The sequence below is a fragment of the Populus alba genome, chromosome 19 (assembly GCF_005239225.2).
Source record: "Populus alba chromosome 19, ASM523922v2, whole genome shotgun sequence".
NCBI lineage: Eukaryota > Viridiplantae > Streptophyta > Magnoliopsida > Malpighiales > Salicaceae > Populus > Populus alba.
Window position 1 is genome coordinate 22,097,529 of NC_133302.1, and position 18,810 is coordinate 22,116,338.

At 32.5% G+C, this 18,810-nt stretch overlaps 2 protein-coding genes across 3 annotated transcripts; both read right to left on the minus strand.

Annotated features, from left to right (window-relative positions):
- Nucleotides 1–143: 143 nt before the first annotated feature.
- On the minus strand, nt 144–6,606 carry LOC118044206 (uncharacterized). The gene is made up of 9 exons (XM_035052414.2): nt 5,869–6,606; nt 3,914–4,099; nt 3,680–3,772; nt 3,245–3,427; nt 2,996–3,098; nt 2,710–2,895; nt 1,242–2,134; nt 700–1,118; nt 144–565 (listed from the first exon to the last, which is right to left on the minus strand). Exons 1-9 carry the CDS (start codon nt 6,163–6,165, stop codon nt 505–507), a joined length of 2,421 nt encoding a protein of 806 aa, XP_034908305.1. The 5' UTR covers nt 6,166–6,606; the 3' UTR covers nt 144–504.
- Nucleotides 6,607–10,894: 4,288 nt separating this feature from the next.
- LOC118044207 (UDP-xylose transporter 3) lies at nt 10,895–14,733 on the minus strand. 2 transcript variants are annotated; one of them, XM_035052416.2, is made up of 9 exons: nt 14,533–14,733; nt 14,392–14,448; nt 14,092–14,272; nt 13,079–13,263; nt 12,514–12,581; nt 12,215–12,347; nt 11,837–11,998; nt 11,475–11,747; nt 10,895–11,373 (listed from the first exon to the last, which is right to left on the minus strand). In XM_035052416.2, the coding sequence occupies exons 3-9, from the start codon at nt 14,210–14,212 to the stop codon at nt 11,254–11,256; spliced, it is 1,062 nt and encodes a 353-aa protein (XP_034908307.1). In that variant the 5' UTR covers nt 14,213–14,272; nt 14,392–14,448; nt 14,533–14,733; the 3' UTR covers nt 10,895–11,253. The 2 variants fall into 2 exon arrangements, with proteins under 2 accessions (XP_034908307.1, XP_034908306.1); XM_035052415.2 differs by having other exon boundaries at nt 14,092–14,254; nt 14,533–14,732.
- Between the last annotated feature and the right edge of the window lie 4,077 nt (nt 14,734–18,810).

The window sequence follows — 18,810 nt, forward strand, 5'->3', positions numbered from 1 at the left end:
GAGATTTAACTCACCAAAGCATAGAAAAGAAAAGAAAAGAAAAACTTTGGTAATTCTGTGTCCTCCCCACTCCATGTTGTAGGTATTTGGCATGGGGTATTCACGGGGCAAATTCAAAAGTTTCCTCAGTTGGAGACCAAAACTTGCATTCAAATATCCACTAGTCTTCACTGCAAAGCTGAAATTTATCATCAACAATTGATATTCGGATGTTTCTATATTCACTGAAAAGATATCTACACAAACCTTTTCTGTTAGACTACCTCCAAATCCTACAAGCATTTAAATGGAAACATAAGATCTAAGAAACAAAAGCCGGTGTTACACAGAGTTGGCGTAGAAAACCATCATGGCGGACAAAAATAGTCGTTTTCTACATTAGAATGACCTCAATCTCCCAACGAAAGGTGAAGAAGAAAAGCAAAACAGAAGTCTTCACCGAATCTTGGATAGTCATTAGAATCTATAGTCATTATCTTCAGTTAATCTACGCTTCGAAATCCTTCATTGAGTCAGTGGAGGAAAATGAACATTGTCTTTAAGATGATATTGCTGCAATAAAGCCCTAAAATCCAGATGATGAGGTATTAATAAAGTACCACCTTCTATAAAGAAAAAATATTAAAAACGAAAAACCCTTAAATTATCCTCTTTTTTATTGAAAATGAAAATTTACAGATTCTAGGAAAGTCTATTTACCTTTCTTGCTCATTTTCTAAAATCTCGAGGTCCTTGGCTGTTGATGCGACAGGGCTTGTAGCTGAGGTCCCAGGGCATGACAGGACCTCCAAATCTGACGTGGAAGGAGGCCCTTCAGGATGCTGAAGGCCCCGAGAACCACAATCAGTTCTCACAAATGCACGGGAGGAACCATTGGCATTGGAAGATCCCCATACAGAAGGGTAAGAATGGTGGGCCTCTATTGGCACAGGCTTCCCATTACCAAGATGTGGGTATTCGGCCTCTGAAAGATCATGGCCATGTTCAGAGAGATTCTTCTCCTGCAAAGTTGTAGGCAAACCATTGTCATGGACATATTTATGCAACTGACCATGATATACTTGTGGTTGAGTCCTCCCTCTTCCCAAGGACAGCCTATCCCCCCTTGAGTGATAACTCTGCGAAATCATAGGCAAGGAAAAACTATGAGACCTGGAATCTATAAAAATAAAAATGGATGGCATGCCAACAATCATCAAAAAGCATAAATGCCACAGAGCATAATAGTCACTTGGAAATACCATGTTGGGAATGTATGTTCCTGTTCCTCGTCGTTTGTTCTTTTCTTCAGAATCAGTAGCAGCTCTAAATGGTCCCCCTGGGTTAACACAATAGAGTTGTGTTCCAAAAACATAGTTCGTGTTCATTTGAGAATGACCATTCTGCTTCAATTGTAGGGACTGTTGAACGGTTTCCCAACCATTCTTATTCTCTGACAGAGGCAACATGGAAGGACAGGGTGGTAAAGGTGCAGATACAGCATGCATATGGCAATACTGACTATATGCCAAACTTTGTAAGTGGCCATTGTGATCCCCTCTGAGTCCCAACAAGGATTTCAAAGGTTGGGAGTTTCCATTAATGCCAGCAAAGTCTTTTTCTACTCGAGTAGTTGATAGGTTCTCCGGGACATTATCAGCAGGATTTGGGGTTGTTGAAACAGATGGAGCTATTCCTTCATGCTTGGTACATGAACACACTGAATTACTACTCTGAAAATGGTTCTGTTTTGGTTCTGGCCTAAAAATGCAGCTCATTTCATCATCAGCACTAAAATTTATAAGGATTTCTCTATTTCCTTCAGATAGCCCTGGGAAATGCAAAGGGGGGGTATGATTAGATTTTTCAGAAAATAGTGTATCATTATCATAGCCACCATTCAATTTCAGATGTATGTCATCTTCAGAGCAAGTATTGGAATGTGATGACAGTGATACTGAGTTATCAGAACTTCTAGCACCAGATGCTAATTCAGAATTTCCCACTTCAGTCCAATAGTCGCTTCCATGCCTATCCAAAGTATTTGCGAAGAATATTTTGAGCTCATCAGCTATTCTCTCTTTGGGTAACAAAAGAATTTGGCCAAGCTTGCGAGCTCCATATTTAAAGGCACTCCTTATTCGAAAGAAATTGCCTGAAAAAAAACCCACAGCATAATCATTGGCATGGGCTAACACGAACATTCTTAAGTGCCCATTTAATTGGACTCAACATGCGAACAAACAGGAGCAAAACAAATTGTCATTTATTAAAACTGTGCAGAATCCCATTAAAAAAAAAGAAGCAGAAGGATAATGTCATCTGTTACCCTTGTCCTTTGGCACAAGATAAACAGCTTAGATTTTATGCCACAATGCAGAACAAACCTTCCACCAAAGGTAAGCACAACAAAAGAATCTAAGGTAGCTATGCAGCCATGGTAGTCATGAGGGCAAAAGTGTAGAGGAGGTAGTGCTAACAATGGATTTGTCAGTGGTGCTAATTCCATTAATAATCTCAGGGCAAAAGCCATGATGGTCAGTCATGCTATGAGCAGTAGAAAAACAGAGTTTAACAATTAAAACTACTCAGTTTTGACATCGCTGAAAATTTTACAATTTCAATGTGATGAAAAAGAAAATCCATATCCAAGGTCAGGTACACCAGTCAATACAAATTCTTCTTTCTTGTTGTGCCACAGTTAAAAGAGAAAAAGAGACAGCTTCAAACCTCTGTTGACGCTGCGCCCAAGGTTGTTATTCTCCTTCAAAGGATCAACTATATTAAGATGTTTTTGGGGAAAAGGCCGTGAATTCATCTCAGGCTTTCTTGATGGGACAGAGAACCTATCAACACAATCTTTGAGAAATTCATCACCAAGCAACAATTTACCTTGCCCATTTTCAAGTGGCTCAGCTGCACAAAAAGAGACAAAGCATAAGACAAATATGAATCCATCAAACAATCTATAACATCAGAAACTAGTTTGTTAAAAAGAATGCAGCAAGTATCTCACCAACAATATTGGGAAGGGAAGATTTGCAAACTGGTCCATTTAAACTAATACAATAATTCTCCCAGTCAAACGTGCTGAAGTAATCCAGAAATCTGTAGAGAACCTACAGAAAATGCATGCACATTCAATGGTTCATGAATGCATAGAACACTGCAATTTGCACACATGGAGATACTGCATGCACACGGCAATATTTCAATTGAAGATGCACAAGCACAATCCACACTGTTTAAGTCCTCTAAATCTTACCGCCAAAGGCCCATTTAAGGAACAGTGAAATAGATGGAAGATGTACAGAATCAGCGTTTCCAAAGCATACGTTGAAATCAAACCATGATGGGCACCAAGAATTCGACTCTCATAGTAGCACCAAGCCTTGATCAAAATAATGCTGCGTTTGAAGAGGTGATTTTTTCCAACAAGCTGATCAACCTGCATACAAGTGATATTAAAATGACAATCAAAACTTGACCAAAATCATATTCTACAGCACTCATAAATTTTGATCCTAATTTTATCAGGGAGCTGGGTGCTACAACAGAGCATGGCGCTAGAAGACATAAATTAATTTAAGACTCACCTTTCCTAAAATAAGTGCAAAAGACAAATTCAAGCACTCAATGCTGCAACTATAGTACAAATACATAAACTCATCCAGAAAGCCAATGAAGATAAGAATCATACCTCTTCAAGAAAGCATAGGGTGCAAAGTCCTCCTAATTGATTGAAGGAAATATCCACCACTGTATTCTGTACAATACATTTTATAAGCTTAACCTGCCAACAAAAACCCAGAATCAACCAGAAGTGAAGGAACAAGGGAAGTGACTAGAACATTCATTCTGCAAAAGTACCAATTTCTCTACTTTAAACTAATTAGAACTGCAATAAAAGATAAGGCATCTGCATGAGAAGAACCTCGGCATCAATGCAATGGACATCTTTCACTTCAAATGTAGAATCCTCATTCAGCTCTTCTCTTCTTAGAACAGCATGAATATCAGAGACCAAAGCTTCCTCAATGGCAGGACTGCTAATGGCAGTCAAGTCAATATCCCCATCAGGGAGATATGTCTTTAAAGGAACTGACCCATATGGGAACACCTGTAAGAAAGAATGACCAGAAAAGGGTACAAATCCCATTAGCATCCACATCATTGAAATTAACTGTAACTCCTATGTATTAAACACTAATTGCAGAAAGTAATCACAATCAAGTAGGTAGATACCAATCTTGACTTAATGGGTGATGCTTAAACTGAGAAAAGTTAAAAATGTGATAATGTTTACACCAACAATTGAAATCCCAACTAAATCATTTCAATTTAAGCTTTAGGCATCAGCACCAGAACCAGAACTTTCACAATCCCATTACAACTACTGCAACATCAAGGCTTTTACTCACTCAGGACCTCCCTGCCACATGCCTAAACACCTGTACTCATGTCAAACATGACAAACAACACAACAGTACAACTCCAACCTCACATAGAATGAAAATCTACTTCTGCAACCTAATCATGATGAGAAATTTACTCTGTAATGAACTCATACTCATTAACCTATTCTTGCATTACAATTCATGAATCACAATAACTGATCAGCCACATAAACAAAACACATTGATTCCTACACTAAGAATTCTAATCATCATGATTAGAATTTTATGTTGAGTTGATTGGATTAAAATAAATTACCTTGTAAAGGCCTAAGGGTCCGTAATCATAAACCACCATATCTTACTTCATACTTCCAATCACAAAACATACACAAACACCAGCTCTGTCTCCATCTCTCCACTACGAATGTTCATCAAATTATTACAACGCCACATCACCAACAACTCTATCATTGACAGGAATATCCAAACACAAACACTTTTGATAACATCACTATCCTACACTCGTTAAGATCCTGACTGCCACTACTATAACTCAATTTTCACTTTCAAAGAGTAGTCATATCTTTTGCATCTTTTTCTGTGCTTTTTAGAACTCATGATATTTCAGAAAGCAGTGCAGACAATTGAATATACAGATACCAATCTTAACTTATTGGGTGTGATTTATCTCAACAAGAAATTGTCGATGTAATAAATATTTCAATTGATCTTTCAAGTAATAAACCCTTCCAGATTCAGCTGCAGGAATCAAGATCAGAATCGAAACATTAAAGGTCACTTTACAACTACTAACTATCCAGATTTCAACAGATCCGAGGATCACCCCACCACATCAATGAACACTCGCACTCATACCATACATTTCAGCTATTCACAAACAAAACCCAGTTAGCTACACACAAGAACATAGGTATACCTCTGCAATCCTAATCATCATGATTAGTATCTACCTCAGTCAATCAAATTGTCCACAACATTACTCTGCAAAGAGCTCATTCACGCAAACCACCTAATCTTCCTTTATACTGTAAAATCACTAATCATTACCGTAAAACAAAACAAAAAAAAACTCTCACCCTAAACTCCATTTTCCAATCCTTGAAAGCATTATATCACCAAAAACCCCTTAACCAACTACAATTTCCGAACACAAAAACAGTTTATAACATCACTACTCCATACACTTCAATATCCCAAATTTTCACAATTGGAACTCAACTTTCACAATACAAACAAATTCACAAAATAACCCTATTCCTCCTAGCAATAATAATAATAATAAAAGACAGGAACAAGACAATAAATTATGGTGAAATAACTACATTAACACCTATAATCACCAAAATAACCCACATTAACCCCAAGAAACAAATTTTAGCAAAAACCCACATCACAAAACCACTAAAAACATCAAAAAAGAAATAACAAAAAGAGAAATTATGCAAGAGAAAGGGATTGTTTAAAATATAACCTCAAATCCAAGAGAGGATTTAACGAGTCTTTGAACATAACCAATTACTTGTTTCCTCTTGAAATTGGATTCTACAGTTGGGTGTATTCTATAAACAATCTCTCTCGTAAATTCCTCTGCTCTCTCCCAATTCTCTTCCACAATTGACCAAGGATCCGGATTCGAAGAAAAAGAAGGAGAAACCGGGTCTTGACCCGAACCCAGAAGACCATGGTGATGATCATGATCGTTTTGGTGGTGATTCTGGTGAAGATGGCCGTTTTCAGTCGGAAAGTCACAAACTTGAAGATCACCCATTATTTAAAACTGAAATTCTAACAAAACCCGCAGATTTATTTCTTGAAAGAAGAGATTTTCTTCTTGCTTGACAGGATCATATCATTTGCTGCCGTTTTTTTCTTTTGCTTTCTTTTTTTCCTTCTAGTTTAGTAAGAGAGAGAGAAAAAGGTTTCTTTTTTCAGGATTGAAATTGAATTGTTATTGCTACTATTATTTACACACAGAAGATGAGGAAAGAACAATTTTAAGAACCCAGAAACCAGAAAAGAGAGAAAAAAACAAAAGAAGAGAAAGGATTCTTTTTTTAATATCTTTGGGTTTTCTTTGGAATTTTTTGTTTTTTTTATACGATGTTTGTGTGTGGGTTTGATTTATTGATTCACAGGTCGTTTGTTTGCACGTCAGTCAGATGAGATGCGACGGAAAGGAAGTGAAAAAAAAGTAAAGAAGGAGAAATATTAATACTATTATTATTATTATTATTATTATAAGACAGAGTGATATACGGCCAGTTGAATCGATTTAGAACCGGGCTGCTCTGGATTCTGATTAGAAAGAAGAATTGATTTGGTTTGGCCTTATTAAAAATCCGATGAAAACTTATTTAGATCCGATTAATAACTTGCAGGCTGTTTTTTTAAAAAATATATATTAAATTAATTTTTTTAATTTTTTTTAAAATAATTAAGTTAATTTTATTTTAGATTTATCATATAACGGGTTTAATTAACAATTATGAGGTAATATAAATATAAAGAAGGAGATATAAGGATTTGAAAGAGAGAGATTGGATTGTTTTGTTATGTTTCGTTTGCATTTACTCCAAGCAGTTTTTGTTTGTTTGTTGATTTTTTATGAAAAAAATATTAACTTAAAAAACATTTATGCAAGAGGGAACATAACCACATGTTGTTGTTATTTAACAGTATAAATATTCTAGAATTGGTATAATTACGAGTCTTCCTTTATTTCTTTAGACAAGTATCAAATAAAAATATATTTGTTATTTTTTAAATTATTGGAGAAAAATTAATTTAGTTTAGAGAGAGAGATATAAAATAAAACTTGGTTTTGTATAGAATTAAGCTTTAGAAATGTTATGCTCAATATCTAGATTTGAATATTCATAATTTTTTTTTTGATAAATTTTTTTTATTTAATATTTTTTACTGGATCAACTTATATATATATCTCAATTAATTTCATGAACTCTGAAGTTAATGATAATGTAAATTTCTAATGATTTTAAAAAAAATTCAAACTCATAATCATAAAAAAGCAAATTCAAGATTTGATCAATTAAGTTATCCAACAAGATTCCTCAATTTGTTTTTTTTTTTTTATATGTTAGCTACAAGTTCGTTCAATGATATATAAGGAATCAAGAATGAATTTATAGCTGTGTTAATATTTCAAGTGATAAATATATTACATCTCTCATTAAATAATGGCCTTGATATCTGATTGCGGTCTTGAATATTCTTCTATCAATAAAATAAGACGTCGGTGGCATAACCCACTGCAACGTTGATAAGTAATTAATTATAAGAGATTAATTTCTAGAATTGAAACTCATAAATTAAAGTTTCTATTATGGATAACCGATCGAGAGAGGAAGTTCAATGTATTTAATGAAGAATTCCTAAATCGAAAAGACTTAATGAAATGCTACTCAAAATCTCAATAATTACTATGTATTTTAATTCTCGAATCCAATTTCATTATGTTAAATTTGATTTTCATCTTTATTTGAATTTTATAAAATCATAATCATAATAATAATAATAATGATATACTATTATTACCATAAATAAAATTACATTTCCCTATAAAAATAACATATCCTCTTAATCATATGGGTACCTAGTAATTATAATATTTATTCACTGTATCTAAATCAATGAGCTTAATGTGTCATCATAACGTTAATTAATGACGCTTTAATGAGTCATAAAATCATAGGATTAGCTTGGCCGTGCCATCTTGCATGCATGCAAGTTGTCATCTCTGCAGCCATCTCTTTCTTTGTGTCTTATTTTATTTGTATTTTTACTAATCTTTTAATTCTGAAACTAATATTTATATAAGCTTCTAATAATTTTATATAGTTTGTGAAACTCGAATTATAATCTCTAAAAAGTAAATATAGAATTTAATCAGTTGAGGTACATTCCTCATAGTTAATTAAATATTAATTGGAGCACTCTTCATCTAGAAAGTTTATTTATTTATTTCCTTAAAAAAGAGGAATGCAAATTAAAAAAAAAAAAACTAAAAAGCATGGGATCCAAAATAAGTCTCATGCCCATAGAATATTTTACACGGCAAATGGTTACTTGCACTCTTCATTAGGGATTACCTTTTGGATATGGACGTCACAAAAGTCAATTTCTTTGAATATCCAGACAGCTTTACGCTCACAGCTCTAATTTTGACATCCAAAGAGATAATTAATTAATTACTCCATCAAATTATTATTGTCGACTGCCATAGGGCAAACCCTAAGTAACGTATCACAGTTTGTAATGTTCACCTTTGCCTGCCTAAACTTGCTGTCTATCAAAGAAAAACACGGTAGCTAATACTCTGAGTTTTATTTTTTTAATAATTATAAATATTTAAATCAGTTTAAGTATATTTTTAATTAATGATAACTTTAAAAGATATAATTTAACTGGTTAAATTTAAAAAAAAAAATTAAATCACCGAGTCTTATAAATTTTAATATTATTAAAAAATTATAGTATTATTACTTTTAAAATTTATAAGATTATAAACTATCACAAATATTTATTAATAAAAAAATGTAATGATTGTCCCAATCCAGCTAATAACATCTAGCATGCTCCTTAACCTAAAGTTGGACTTCTTGATAGGCTGAGTATCTTCTGCCTCTTAGCCACGAGGCTTCTTCTCGATCGACTCTTGACTTTCAATCATCTTATCAAACCGTTAAGTGTAGATAGAAAAAGAATGTAGAGGATGTTATAGTCTAGTCCTTGTGCTTTCAAGACTTTGATAAGATAGTCTCTCTTGTTCAAAAAATTCCATATTTAATCCTTGTATTTTCATGGATATTGGTATCTTAAACGTGGGATTTTCCATAGATTTGTCATGTTTATGAAATCGATATGATTAGCTTGAATATCAACCATTAAGCTTATTTAGTTAAGTTAATGGAAGGTTAGATTTTTTAAAAAATGATATATGATAGATATTCCTTTCTCTTTATCATTACAAATAATTAAATTAATCCCCCTTTTTTCTGCTGATATGTAATTTTAAATTTATAAATACATCAAACATATTTAAAATCAATTTTTATACTCTTAAAATTTGATTTTATAATAATTACTTTTGTAATAATTTACCTTAATCTTTTCAACCTCATTCCAAACACCTCTTTACATATAATGGACTCAGCTCAGCGCTATAGCCACATGTTATCTCAATCAGATTTGATATAAAAAAAAGTTCATCTTTACAAGTTCAATGATGTTAAGGTTTTGTTTGCTTGCAAAAAAATATTTTTTTTTAAATAATTTATATAGAAAGGTAATTTGTAGAAAAAATATTGAAAAATATTTTCTAATATTTGGTCATGTCTTGAAAAATGAGTTGGAAAATAAATTATTTTTTAAAATTTATTAAAAAAATAAGGATCAAATATGACAAATAAAAAAGTTGAAAGATGAAATTAAAAAAATTTAATTTTAGTAGAATGAAGATAAAATATGACAGATAAAAAAATTAAGGATGATGTAATTGAAAGAATTTCAATTTAAAGAATGAATACCAAATTTGATAGATAAAAATTTTAATTAAAAAAATAATAAGATAAAAACAAATAATAAAAAAAAAATGAGAGTGAAAGTTAATATAAAAATCAAATCAAATTAAATTTTAAGAGAAAAAATTAAAAAAAATATAACAATAAAAAAATTGAAAATCAAATTTGATAAAATCAACAAATAATAAGATATTTTTGAATTTTTTGCAACTCTTTAGAAAATATATTCCTCTTAAAATAAATTAAAAATGTTTTTCTAAAAGCTAAGTTAATTTTTTATTAAAAAATATTTTTTATCGATCAATTTTTTTAATAATATATATATATATATATATATATATATATATATATATATATATAAGCACAGTGGGCTCTGACCTACTGGCTTCTGGCCCCTTGGTGGAATTGGGTGCCTAGATATGGGACCTTTGACCTTCAGCGACACTCTACAATACATCTAGTTGCGGACAGGTTTCTATATTCCAAGTATCCCCAGCAAAATGCCTGCCGCCAATTATAATTGAAAAACCACTCCCTCGAATTGTTGATGACTTTTGCTTCTTCTCTTTCTTCCTCTGTTTTCCTTTTCCCCTCCGTGACAATTAGGTTTGGGGGGCTTGTTGCAAGGTTTGATGAATCTAGACTCATTTTAAGAGGTGCAATTACCGATTAATTCACATTCAGACTGATGAAGTGTATCTGAGACCATGTCAAGGTTCTTATGATAATCAATGCCTAAGCTCTTAATTAATGTTCACCAAAACTAGAAATATTAATGAAGCTGTCAAGAAGAGCAACATTGGCCAAGAAGTGTGATGAGCCATTCACCATGGCATGCATGCATTGACCATTCTTAGTTTCTTTCAACATTCCTTTGAAAATTGGGTTCAGAAGCAATTCATTGATCTCTAAGCATTAATGAAGGTAGAAAGTTTCAGAAGCACTAGAAGAGCTGACTTCCTGGCAACTTGGGAGGACAAGGTATGTATTTGTTCTTCTTCACCGATGAATAGGAATACAACCAGAGAACAAATAGTAAAAATTTTGCAGTCTGCTGTAACAAAAGTATACATTTAAGAAACCAAATCCTAGTATCATACCATTGCCCACGCACGCTTCATACAAAACTAAGCCAAAACTGCTATATTAATGACATGTTTGTTCAACTCTTTTATCTGATATAATAGATGCAACGATCTCAGAATACCACAACTCCAGCTATGTGATACACCCTTGCCAGCAACATCTTCATTGCTGAGACAGTTTTGTTTCCAGATTTTGATCTAGAGTAAATGAATTTATAAAAATGAGAATGTTTATGCATCCAAGTCCTTGTTTGAGTTCCACAAGGGGACTACTTTTGGTACGCCACCATCAGCTAAGATCCCAGCTCCATTTTCTGCGCTGATTAAAGGATCAGTTTCACTTTCCTTGACCTAAAACCCATTCAAAATATGAGAGCATAAGATGTCTGAAAAAGCTTACAAGCACTAACTGACTTTGCACTCATAACATGAAAGAGAGGTAAGAGAATTACCTCAGGCAATTTTGCTGGTGCTTCATTTTGCTTCTGCTGATTCTCAAGGGTGCAACAGTAAGAATACAGTACCATTCCAACCACTGCAATGAGGATTCCCAAAATGTTGCGCCAGCTGAATGGATCACGAAGGAGACCATAGCCAAATGCCAAAACTAGGCATGTTTTCAGATGTCCTAGGACTTGATAGGTGACCGGAGATGTCTTTCCAATCACCAGAAAAGTACTGAAGTTCACAGAGACAGAGATCAGGCAGGATAGAACAATGAAGAACTGCAACCACATAATGCACAGAAAATGGTCAGAAGCAAGAAAACAAAGAAAATGCCAGGAAAGAGGTTAAAGTATTCCTCAATTCTCACCAGCACTAGAGGGGTGTATTTGAAAGCAAAAACGTTTTTGTTAGTCAGAAGCCCATCCAGGAATGGGCCAACAATGAACAAGGTTAATGCCTGATAGGGGCAAGACTGGTACAGAAGTTGTGTTGAAGAGACTCTGAACTTCTTCTGGATGGTATTGGTCATCTGAAATGCACTGGTTAAGATTTTAACAAAACAACAAAAATAAAAAACAAAAGACACAGACTTCCCTAAGAATGAAGGGATGGTAGCCACACAGTACAGCGCTTATTATATATTTCCTTTTCTTTTGCTTACCATTGAAACGACTAAATAAGGTATCTTAAAGAAGAAAAAAAGAAATCAAATAGCAATTAGCAAAGGAACTTCAGCTAAGGATACAATCTGAGCAACACAGGTTGTAAGGACTGCAAGCAGAGACAAGATAGATCCCAGGACATTGAGCTGAAGATCAGTCACAGTTGCAATTCCAACACCCATAAGAAGAATGGTCAGTGAAAGCTGGATACTCCGACTGCAGTATCACAAGTACAGCAGGCAAGAGTAACCACATATACAACTTAAGCAAGTGCATCAAAAATTAAATTGTTGTCACATAACTTATGAAAACAACATTAGTTACATTAGTGACAGGCCTAAAAATTTCTCAATAAACAATATACTCAATAATTCAGACTGACCTGAATTGCTTACGGAAGAAAAGCGTCTCCAAAAGAACAGTACATGGGATGATAGCCAATTTTGTCATCTAAAAAAGGGGAAAAGAAAGTTAATAAATTTTCATAAGCTATTGCTCCAAAATGGTTTATAAGGGAAAAGAAAACCTAGCATCAAGGATTAAAGTGGACAGGACAATAGTTAACATATGACAGAAAAAAAGGTCAACCAAAGGACTTTCACTAAATATGATATTAATAGATGTCAACAAATCAAGATGCTGCAAAGGGAAACCCAACCTATCCACAGTCAATTCATACTTTACAAGGAAGAGTTTAATAAACAACAACCTGGTCTCATTTAAATCACAGGAAAGTATTAAGCACTTTTTTTTTTACTGTTTACCACCCCCCTGAAACACAAAAGCACTTAAAATGACTTTCTAGTCTACTGCATCAAGATGCTACAGTCAAAGAATGATAGAGTATGTAAATCAAATTCCATGCCACTGATCATACATAATAGCATAGTGGTTGGGAAGAAAAATGCATACCAGATCACAAGTCTGGCACAGAGAAGACAGCATACCTGATAAAAACCAACTGAGTTGAAACCCAAGCTAAGATTCAAAAGTCCAATGGATATCCCATTTAGGATGCCAAATCCCATTACTGCTCTTGCATCAAAAGGCTTGTGTTCAAACAATTTCATCCATAATGCCATGTGAAGAGAGCAAAACGTGACCAGAAGATGCCAGCTTGTCAATGTTGTGGCTGCATTTGCCAAAAAATAAGTTAGTATAAATGATGGCGAAAGTTAGAAAAAATAAAATGCTGAGCAACAAAAATAGTGATGATAATTCAAATCAAGCACATCTAAAGAAAAATGACCGCATACAGAGTTTCCACCCATTTACTATCATCATCAAAAACTGCCAGTGATTATATGCCATATGCTTGCATCCGAGTATAAAGGAAAGAAGCAAGGCAAGAATATATGAAATCATCATTTCATTGCATCATATTGCAGTTGGAACACATCAGATAATACAGTCACCAAATGAAATCCCACACTATAAAACATCAATTGATGATCAGTAACTAATAAGATTGACTTCTTATGCGCTATGTGTCCATGATCAATTGATTGTAAAACCTTACAAAGATGCATTGGAAACAATACAACTTGACAAATCATAAACAGTTTTTTAAATTTACACTAAATGATGAAGACCATGTGGTCTTAAGCTTTTACTTACAAAAAAACACCATTTTTATCCGTTCCATAATTTCTGAACAACGAGCATATGGTCGCCTATTCCATCATTCATGACCTCACACAATTACCATCCATGCATAATCATAAAACTTGTCCTTTTAAAATGAATTTTGGCATCTAATATAACCAGCAGACTCCCCATCCAACTATCCACAATCATGTTCTAAAAAAAGACACATTTATATTGAATAAATATTGAATACCGCAACATAAAAAGTGATTCAACAACGTAACAATCATAACTTCACAAAAATAAAATCTAATCTAAGCAAACAAAATACATTATGCTTAAAAGGAGAAGGTATGCAAATATAAACACTCACCAAAAGTGAAGCCAAGAGTGCTAATGAGAGCCTTATTGCAAATCACAATAGAAACCGACGAAACCACTGATAAACTCAAAGCCCCAACGGTCCCTAGCTGGAATTTCTGGCCCTCACTCATTTTCACTTCTATTCAAAATCACTCTATCTCCTTGATCCAGATCTATCAAAATCCCAAAACCTCAATACAATCAACACATTTGTGCATAAGAAAGAAAACCCATTTCAGATTTTGCATAAAAAGAAAAACCCATGAAAGCAATACATTTGTAATTCAATACAGAAACAAAAACCCACTACCTGATTCAACTCATAATTTGATCCAAAATTTTCAAAATGCGATCAATGCAGCTGAGACTGTCAAGAATTAACAATGGATTAGAAAAAAAAATACCACAGATCTGTTACTAAAATTAAAGATCAACTTAGAGAAATAGAAACCTTTGGCAATTCTTGATAACTGAAATCTATCTATAAAAGAATACTAAAAGGGGTTTTTTTGTTTTTGTTTATGCCCCTTTTTTTCTTTGCAACTCTGTTTGCTTTGATTGAGAATGAGAGAAAGAGAGAGATATTTATTTATATATAAATGGAAGAGAAAAGGAAATGTAGAAAAGGAAGGAGTGCTGGCGTTGATGCTGTTGCTGTTGGTGATGGGAAGGAAGCTTTGACTCTCTTCCGTTTTTCGGGGATTAAATTGTAATTGTGTCCAAATTAGGGGACATCAAATTTACGGCTTTGTTTGGGTAGAAGGTGGAAGCCGAACAAGTTCTTTTTAGGAGTGATCATTTTTTGTTCAGTTTGATTTGTTTTTTATTTATAAAAATAATTAAATTAAAATTTTATAAAATATAAAAAATAAAATCAAAACTAAACAAAAACCGGTTCCAACCAACCGATTTTGGTTTGGTTCGATTATTTTATATTAAAATTCAAAACCAAATTGATCGATTTTGGTTTGGTTTGGTTTGGTTTCGATTATGTTTAATTATCTTATATTAAAAACTAAAAATTATATTGTTTTTTGGGGTTTTTTTTGGATTTTCTAATGGGATTGGTTTCAATTCGGTTTAGTTTTTCAATTCAATTCGGTTTATTTTTAACTATACCAATTTGGTTCGGTTGAGATTTTTTGGTTTTAAGCTTATAAAATTAAAACCAAACCAAATATTATTTTAAAAATATTATAATCAATTTTTTTTCATGGTTCAATTTTTTTTTTTATTTTCTTATTTTAATTGGTTTATCGATTTTTTTGTTCACCCCTTGTTCGTTTATTTTTAGGTGGGATGATAATAGATACCTGTAGATCAGGTTTCGTATTATTCATACCCAAACTTGAAACCAAAATAACTACCCGAACCTAACCCAAACATCTGTGCTATTGATACACAAATAAATTTGTATTTTTTATACCCGAACTTGACCTGATAGAATTTCAAGTATTCATAACCCAAATTTGAAACCCAAGTCCAAATCCTATATTTATATTTAGTACATAATTAACTTGGGATATATGTAATTTTTTAAAATTTAAAAATTATCCATTTATTTCGAGTTGATATTTGGATTGATAACCATTTAAAGTGTCATCTTTACTATCAGTCAATTTTTATGTAATAATATTAAGTTTTATATATATATTGTGATTAAGTCTTACGTACATTCATGATAATTAATTCAAACCTTGCATGTTATTAAACTCCGACTGCTTCATCATGTTAATCTGGTGATTTAACCTAAAACTTGATTTAGGTTAAGTTTTAAATTAAATTAAATTGAAGTTGATTTGACAAATTTAATAAAAAATTATTTTTATTTTTTTATAAAACATTATTAAAACGGATATTAGATTAACTCGTCTATCTTATAATTTAAAATTTAAATCAAGTCATGTTTAATAACTTTAGTATAACTTATTTATTGCTTTTCTATTGAAACAAACATGTTCTGAAAGTAAATAACAACTGAGCTCTCAAATGATAATTTCCCAAAGAAAAAAAGAGTGGTTGATGGGGTGTCACATTAACATATCAAACTCAATCAAGCGGGGAGATTGTTAGGTTAGACATCGGAACAATTATTTGGTCTCATGAGATTTTTTATACTTTTAACAGGAAATAAAATAAAACAGCAGGCGAGATACTGACAAATTGGATTGTCATTTGCAATTATATCATCACTACATTCCATAATAATACGATGTATAGTGGATTGGTGTTTTAAGATAAAAATAAATAAATAAATATAAAAATAATAAAAACATGTTTGAGATGGTTTTGGAATAAATCTCTTTATTCTTTTCAAAAATGTTTTATTTTTTATCCTTCTATCTCTGTGTTTTTTAGTCCTGAAATAATAATAATGAGATGATTAATTCTAATGCTTAACAATACATAGAGAGTTGAGTACAGCTATGATTTGTTTGTTGGCATGTCAAGTAATTAGCTCGTAAGGAATTCTCTATTTAAAAATTGTCATACCTTCTCCACAACAAATATACATATCAAAATATAATGTACCTGAAAATTATCATGGCAAGAGGAGGTCCAGTTAGCCTACTTATTACTTTGTCTCTCTGAATTAATTATCTTTGGGATAATGTACCTGAAAATTCAAGTAAGTTAGTAACAAAGTTTATATATATTTAATAATTAGTTAATCACTTAGTTTTAGTTATTCGATCTATTCTCTTTAGTCAATGTGGCTTGTAGCTTGTGTGGGTAGCCAAAGCGACTGATAGGTGAGAAATCAAGGTGACTAGTTGCTAGTGTTTGATAAGCTAAAATGACTGGTAAAAGATATCTAATACTTGGTAAGTCAGATATGACTAATAGTAGATAGCTAATACATGTAAAAAGTTTTTTTTTTTTTTTTTATAATGAATAAATGACTCTCAGATATTTAAACAAATATCTTTGTTGAAACAGAATGCAATGATATTTTTAGATAATGGAGAATAAATAATGTAAACTCAAAGCTTGGAGAATGTGAACCTAGAGCTTGAAGGTATCTTTGTAGAGATAGTGCAATTGTATTTTAAAGAATGTAGAATAGAAAATGTGAATCTAGAGCTCGGACTCTTAGAGTATAATGGTATTATAAAGAGAATGTAGTTATATTTTAGATAAACTTTAAAAAATATGTATACATCGGAGAAATGAAGATTGTGAATTTAGAATTTAGAGAATTTATGGAGTATTTTATAACCCATGAATTTTATTATTTTGTAGATAGAAGAGGTTGATGAGTCATTTCATCCCTATATATTAATATAGTATTTGAAGTTGTATTTCATTCAATGTAATATGTATTGGATCAATATAAAATATATAAAAATTTTAAAAATCCAAGTTAGATCCTAGAAAAATTCTTAAAAGATTGTTAGGCTCAATGCCTAAACCTGTTAACAGTAGAAAATAAATCTAAACACAATATTTGAGCCCATAATCATTAGGCTAAGGTGTGTGCCCAAACCTTTAGGGGTGCTGGGCACCATACCCAGCAAGGCACTAATTGTGATAGCATGCCAAATAAGGCTAGGCATGTGCCTAACATGGACTTAGGTAGTAACCTCGGCTCATATTTTTTTTGGGGAAGTATTTTTTTGTTCTTTAGATATTTGAAAGTTATTTTTTAATCTTTAATTTTAGATTCATCACTTTGCTTATTGCATGGGTTGATTTTTGAAATCCCGGGTCAAAAATTGCCAAAATGAGTCGCTGCTCTCACTTTTGATTAATGTTCATGACTAACCAAATGAGCTTTGAATTTTATTTTTTTTTACTTATTTGATTAGATGTTGCCAGATGCAAAATTGCAATTATCATGCGTCATTGGTGAAAATGTCTGGGTTGGGTTTGATTTGAATGGAAAAGGAAATGTCTTGGATCCATCTATACGAGTGGAAAATGAATATAAATATTCCAATTTGAGAAAGAAATTTATTAGAAAATTCAATACTTTTTGGCAATGTAAAACAGTATTTATGTAGCAATCTCATCTTAATGCAATTAAGACTACAACGGAAAGTGTAAAATACTGATCTTGAATGAGATAAATATATATGTGAAAGGCCAGCCAAAATGGTGCTATTTAATCTTCTCTCCCAAACCTTCACCAAAAGCCCCCGTTTGCCTCTCAGTTTGTATAACAAGAAGCACTTAAATGCCCACTAATTAACCAAGCTTAAATATTTATAGTGGCAGATGCATTAGTTAATGGCAGAAAGATTATCCTAACTTTAATTGAAATAAAATGAAAAACATAAGGAAAATTGTAAATAATCTGCAAGCAAGATTTACCTCCTAAATGCTACAGGAACAATTCCAGCATGGTATTGAGCAATTTGCAAGAAAGCAGGCACAGCCATATCAAAGTGCTGGAGAGGAGGATTGCACCATCCACCATTGTTGTTAGGCAAAGCAGGGTTAGGAGGGCTAAAATTTGTAGCAGGGAGACACCATTAATCGATCGAACGAATTAATCAAGCTCCTTGATGGCATCTGAATATGGCATATCAACTTGGAGTCTTGAAACAAACTGTACTAAATATAGTTGGAAGTGGTGATTCGTCAAGTGATGCATATATGTTTGTTGGAATTTATGAACTCTCTTATATGATGTTAGAGATCAAATGATATGAATTAATTGCTTAATTAATTTTTTTTTCTAAACATCTCTCTTTCACCTTTTTGGTCCTGGCTAGACAAGGAGAAT